At 33.8% G+C, this 6,479-nt stretch overlaps 1 protein-coding gene across 1 annotated transcript in view; it reads left to right on the top strand.

The window, feature by feature from the left end:
- The window catches only part of LOC108728377 (defective proboscis extension response 8), a 37,484-nt gene extending 31,281 nt beyond the window's left edge, over positions 1-6,203 (top strand). The window contains exons 4-6 of the mRNA XM_018456901.1: positions 208-335; positions 2,839-3,007; positions 5,806-6,203. Of these exons, the coding sequence (XP_018312403.1) occupies positions 208-335; positions 2,839-3,007; positions 5,806-5,912 (404 nt within the window). The 3' untranslated portion in view covers positions 5,913-6,203. The remainder of the gene's footprint in view (positions 1-207; positions 336-2,838; positions 3,008-5,805) is intronic.
- The last annotated feature ends 276 nt before the right edge of the window (positions 6,204-6,479 follow it).

The raw sequence follows: 6,479 nt of genomic DNA on the forward strand, positions 1-6,479 counted from the left end.
ATATAATGTATATTGTTTATATATATTATATACAAATATAATATGATATTGTTTATGTGCTTTGTTAATAATTATTTAAGAAATGTTTATCTATTAAAATTTAATTACAACAATTAATATTAAATTTTTTAAATGTCCCTCATTGCTTTCTTAAGAAGTTGGTCACTTTAAACTACAGACCACTCAAATCGTTCGTCTTTGTTTTAGAGCCGAAAACCATTATAATCGGAGCGCCGGACCTCTTCGTCAATAAGGGCAGCACCATCAATCTGACGTGCGTCGTAAAATACGCTCCCGAACCACCTCCGACGATGACCTGGAGTCATAACACAGAAGTGAGTGTTATTTATTTGCTTCCAGAAATAAATTACTGAAGGATAACACAGTCTATCCATAGAAGCAAAAAATCTTTAAATTTTATAACAATTTCGCTTCGAGTTTGTTTTGAATTTATAGTAAAACTTTTATAATAAGATTTAATTAAAGTTTTGATTTGAAAAATAGGACTCGCGATTTAATTCTAACTATTATTTTGCTTTACTCATTTTGTACAAAACAGATGAATTATAATAAGTTCAACAGAATTTGTTTCTCTAATTACGGATTATAGTTTTATAATTTTCGCACAATGTTTTGCAGACCGGAATTCCAGACCGTGGCTCGATGTTCCATCTCCGATTTTCCTGTCCGTAATTTATCTCGCGACGAGTTGCGTAACGATGCTCTTTGCCGCGTTGGACAACAACAGACATACATGATTAATATGGTCTGTCGGCGCGTATTTTCTTCGCGATGAGAAAATACATTTTGTGCTTTTAATACCACTTTGTGCAACAAAAGTTATTGTAAACGCGCATTTCACGGGGCACAAAGAGCACATTACACCACGGAACCCATTAATATTGACGAACTCTTTAGAATAATTTTGCGCGACGTAACGTTCGCGGCGTCGCGCATCGTTTTATTCACGATGACGAGATAATTTTAAATTCCCCTCTGTGGACCGATATTTGTAATTCCACGTTTGGTATCGGTCGAACGGAAATTATTCTGCGCGCGTTAATGAGACGCTCGTACGTGTACGCATGGTTTGTAGTAAAAACTAACAAACGATCAATAAAAGGGGGGAGGGAGTAGACAGTAATTTCTCGGCTGATTGCCGATACATCGGTATGCCATCGGTCGCCGGAGATACGCGCTATACTCGCTCGGCTACGTGCTTTTATAAAATAAAACAGCAAATAACACAATTTTCGCAAGGTACTATCGCGCACGTTGATCAAAGCGAAATGCGAAATAGAAAACTAGCCGCTCTCACAGCAATACGCGGTAGCCAAGGAAATTATTTTCCGATTAATCCTTCGTGGTTTTCGATTCTCTCTCGCGGATAATTATTTATTCTTTAAAGCGATACATACGGCGAAACGATTCTGCTATTGCATGAGGGGGGGGGGGGGGGTATGGGACGAGTTCACTTTTTTTTACAGAAAAAAGAAATGAAAAGCACTGGAAGAAAAGCGAAAGAGGAAAAGCGAAGGATAGTTTTCCATTCTATACGAGGGCGTGCCGTTACGCGTGTCTATTCTCAAAGAGAATACGAAAGAAACGTATACTTATATACGCGCATTTCCTGCTATTCTTTACCTCGTACCTCACGGAGAGAGATGCCTTTTATCTTCCGCCAAAGGGGCGTCAGAAAAAGCGTTGTCGGAAAAAGCGGGGATTCCAGGGAAATGTAAGAAAACAGGCGCGCGCCGATGTCTTTGAAAGAACTATTGCGGGTGAAACGCATATGGCATCATATCTACATGTTCAATATTAAATGATGCAAATCAAAAGAGGAGTTAGCCTTTATTTCCGGTATTATTAGAGTTTCCTGAAGCTATCATCATCTCATGGAGCTCGAGCCTCAGAAACATTCAATAGTGTAAAGTTCGAATAGATACCATCAATAGATTTCCGCGATACATAATATAATCATGACATAGAGAAAGCTTCAGCTATTAATTTAATATCTTACAAGTTTACATGTATTAATAATTTGAAGAGGATTTTTATTTCTAAAAAGAGCTTAATTTCGGTAAAAAAATACAGAAATAAAAAGAGAGAATAGAATCTTTATTATTATTACGTTATTTATATTATGTGCTTTGAGGAGATCATGTCTATGTCTCCTCAAGCGCTAAACATAATATACATAATTAAATTATAGCAGTATCTTGCCAAGATACAGAACGGAAGTTTTTTAAAGTGAGAAATAAATAAAAGTAAATAAGTTATAAAAAGAAAAATATGTATGTGATGTAGTTGTATAGTGTATGTTGTAATTAGATCAGAAATCTTCATGATTGAGAAGTAACACCGTTATATAACGCCGTTATCGTTTCGTTATTTTTTTTTATAACGATCGTTACTTTTATGAAGTAACGTTCCTAATCCTGGAAATTTTTATAAAATAAATGTGAGAGAGAGAGAGAGGGGGGGGAGAGGGAGAGAGAGAGAGAGAGAGAGAGAGAGAGAGAGAGAGCTATATGTAAAATACATATGTTAATATGTATGTATAATGTGAGTAAACTATTTATATCTTCTAATTAATTAATTCTTCTTTATTATTATTTTAATCACAATCATTTTACATCGAATAATATTGTTGTTACTGCAAACATTCGATTATATTACGTATGTAAATTTGATGTCCTTCCGCGTTATTGGCGTTTATATACATATACATATACCATATACATACGTATATATTTTGTTTTCAATTAATCGCGAATACATCGTGCATATAATTTCATCGTTTGAGAAAAAATACAAGTATATTATAATTATGTTAAGGTTATCAATTTCGATTCGCCACGTGGAGGAATCAGTCTTGTCACGGAAAAAGGGCCCGAAACAACGAGTCGTTTAATGATCCAGAAAGCCGTGCCGAGCGACTCCGGGATCTATCGGTGCGAGCCGAGCAATGCGAATCCTAGCAGCATAAAAGTGCACGTTGTAAAGGGTGAGTTGAAATATATTCTGTAGATATATATATATTATAAAACAATTTACATTATAAAATAATTATTTCGATGAATTTTTATTTCTATTTTGCCACCCATTTCTTTTTCAATTTTTCATGTTCGGTCGACACAAAATTTTTTTTAAATTTCTGATCAAGATTTCGCGGTTTAGCGGAAAACTGGAAAAAAATTCGAGCTCCAAGCGGCTTTACCGCAATTACAATGAATCGACAGAAATAGTGCTCGCCACATCTCGCGACGAGAAAACTCGTAGAGAGCTGTGCAAAAGTAACGTTGATTGACTTTTCTGTAAATATTGCAAACTCCGAATCTATCTGGCAAGTCGCGCGTTAAGCTTGAAATCGATGGTTACGGCCAGTCGATTGCTCGGGCGCGGAACACCGGCGCGGATAGATCTCTCATACTACATGCAGTTGCAAAATGCAGCCGATTTCAAAATCTTGTTTTTTTTTCGTTTCCCTTTCTGTCGTCGAACGCAAAGCACTCTCGATGCGTCGATTCGCAATGACAAAGCAATGACAAAGCCTGATTTTCACGCGAAATCTCACGCAATTTCCGAGTGCGTCCGGTTACGAGCAAAATAACATCAAACGAAAGCGGATTGTTTCGTTCGTTCTGAAAGAAGGAGCTTTTTTTGTAACTCGATATATTTTTGAAGCCGGCGGAATTTACGAGTTTTGTCGCCCATGCTAAAACAATCAAGTCGCACGAATACGATTTTACACTTTAAAGCTTATAAGTTGATTGTGCGAATTGTTTCATCGTCTCTATATATTACATCTTTATCCGCGATCGAATTCATATGTTTAAAAAAATTTAAGATACTTGAAAAAGGAATACTTAAAAAAAATTCGTAATGTAGATGTGAAGAAATTAAGTAAAGGATTAAAAGTAAAAGAGATTTTTTTATCGTGATTGTTAAGTAGTGCAACGTAGCAAAGTATTTTATAATTTCGCTGTATTGATTCATCTGTCCGTTCATTTATTTGTCCGCTCGATTATCAGTGCAAGATTTCTCAGAAACGGTTTAACCTTTTCAAACTACTTTTTCGGCAATAGATATACAGGGTGTAAATAGCATACACTAATCATACAGTGCTATACCTAATAAAAAACTGAGACGAAAAGTCCTTTAGCATTTTGCAATTTTTGCAATAGTTAACAATATATTAATTACAAAATATCGCTGAATATTAATTTTCAATAATTTTTTACTCAAATACTATCAATTTTACAGAAAAACTGCTACAGGTAAAAATTGTTTATTTTTTTCTTATAAAGTTATGAGAATTTTTTCAGAATTTTTTGATATCGTATTTTCTCATGTTGGTAAAAATAAGAAAATGCAGTATTAAAAAGTTGATAAAAAATTCTGAAAAAATTCTTAGAGTTTTGAGAAGAAAATAAATTATTTTTGTCTGTTGCAATATTCAGTAATTTTTAGTAATTAATATCTTGTTAACTAATGCAAAAATTGCAAAATGGTAGAGGACTTTTCGACTTAATCTTTTTATTAGTAATAGCACTGTATGATTAGTGTATGTTATTTCAGATACACCCTGTATACCTAAAAATTTTAGAGACAAAGTGTAGATCAAATCAATTGACCATAATGGAATCAAAGGTCAAGGTGAATAAAGATTTTCAATAATATAGAACAAACGGCTTAACTCTTTCAAATTCTGTCATGATTCGATATTTTCAACGAAATTCTTCCAAATTAATTACAAATTTTTCGCTGCATTACTTAATTACATCTGTTATAAAAATCATTGATTGACTAAATTATAGACGTGTGAGAAAATATCTTGAAACATGTTTACCAATTATGAAGAGATCTGTAATTATTTCTTTGACTCATAACATATGATGAACAGATCAATGCATAATCAGACAAAACTGATGTTTTCAAATTACAAATTTGAAGCGTGTTGTTTAGAACAACAGCTGACAGTTTGGCCGGATGAAACGGTCCATCCATGTGCGTCGATACCGTCACAAAAGGAAGATATGTTATCGTCATCACGTATGCATCAGCATCATTTATCTGCGATATTGCTCTTGCATACGCCACGCACACTGTTTTTTTTTTATAAATTTCAACACAGCGCATTTCTATCCGAATATTTTTGTTTGTAACAATATTTAGTTGTTCCTGTGCAAAAAGCATAGCAAACCGATGTACATACAATATACACATAATATATACACATAATCAAAGTTAATGTTCATTTGTTATCACCTTGTCCTTTTTGCCGCGCCTATGTAATTTGCCAGAAAGCGTTTAAACTCATTTTGTATCGGCAATTTCAATTTAGCTTGTCGTCTAAACTGATTAAACGTCCGGTGCATTATTAGTTTCAGACTTGCGAGGAATCTGTATCGGTTTTCGATTGAGTTGGTATTTACTAATTTCTGGGAGAGAAGGAGAGATAACTACTTAAGTTTTATATAATAACGTTGCAAGATTATAGCAATATGTGTGGAGTCCGCGTTCACGAATCTTCAAAATAATATGCAAATGAAATTAGATAAAATATAAAACAACAACTCCTATATATATAAAGTGTATTTCTTTTTATTTTGTAGATATATATTATGAATAATATGTTCTATCTACTTAATTTATTCCAAATTAAAAACTGAGCACCGATGTGAATAATATAGATTTTGCATATTTTTAGTACACACGATAAAATCATGTAAAATCATATATAATCCGTTTATAATCCGTTCGTAGATTACTGTGTCGAATCGATGAAAATTTCTGTTGCAGAGGAACCAGCCGCGATGCACCACGGGGAAAGCGGAAGCTCCTCGTACAGCAAGACACGGTCGATTTGTTTTATAATTTTAGCAATAGCTAATATAATGTTTATATAAGGCGAGAAGTACGGAAAATACACTTACCCCGACACACATGATGAAACGAGAAGCGCGATTATCGAGAATCGCGAGTTGCCTATTTAACGTCGTTAACGTTTCTTGGATAAATATTTGTGCAGGGTAAAACCGAACATTACCGTTTACATTTAAAGAAAAGACAAAAACGAACTTCCGTGACCAAAGAATTTTCAAATATCAGCACGGCACAATAATCGGTAAGAGCGTAGTATTTTGTTAACATATATCATCAAGAACAAATAACTTACGACGTCAAAATTTATTGTATTATTTGTAAATAAATTTATTGTATGTACATATCAATAAAACAATTGTCTTTATCTGGATCGTCTGGTTCTTGCATGAGGATATCGAGCCGTCATAAACTTTTGCCAAGTGAGGCTGATTTTGAATTAATCTGCTGAAGCAAATAATAATGACTTTGTATTAATTTAGACTTTCCGATAATAATGTTCAAATTTTTTATTTTTTCGTATTACGATATTTGTATGTAAATTTGCTTAGTAAGTAGATTTTCCTGGCGTTCTCTTGGAAAGTATGGATGTA

The sequence above is a fragment of the Mycetomoellerius zeteki genome, unplaced genomic scaffold (assembly GCF_001594055.1).
Source record: "Mycetomoellerius zeteki isolate Tzet28-1 unplaced genomic scaffold, Tzet1.0 scaffold61, whole genome shotgun sequence".
Taxonomy (NCBI): Eukaryota; Metazoa; Arthropoda; class Insecta; order Hymenoptera; family Formicidae; genus Mycetomoellerius; species Mycetomoellerius zeteki.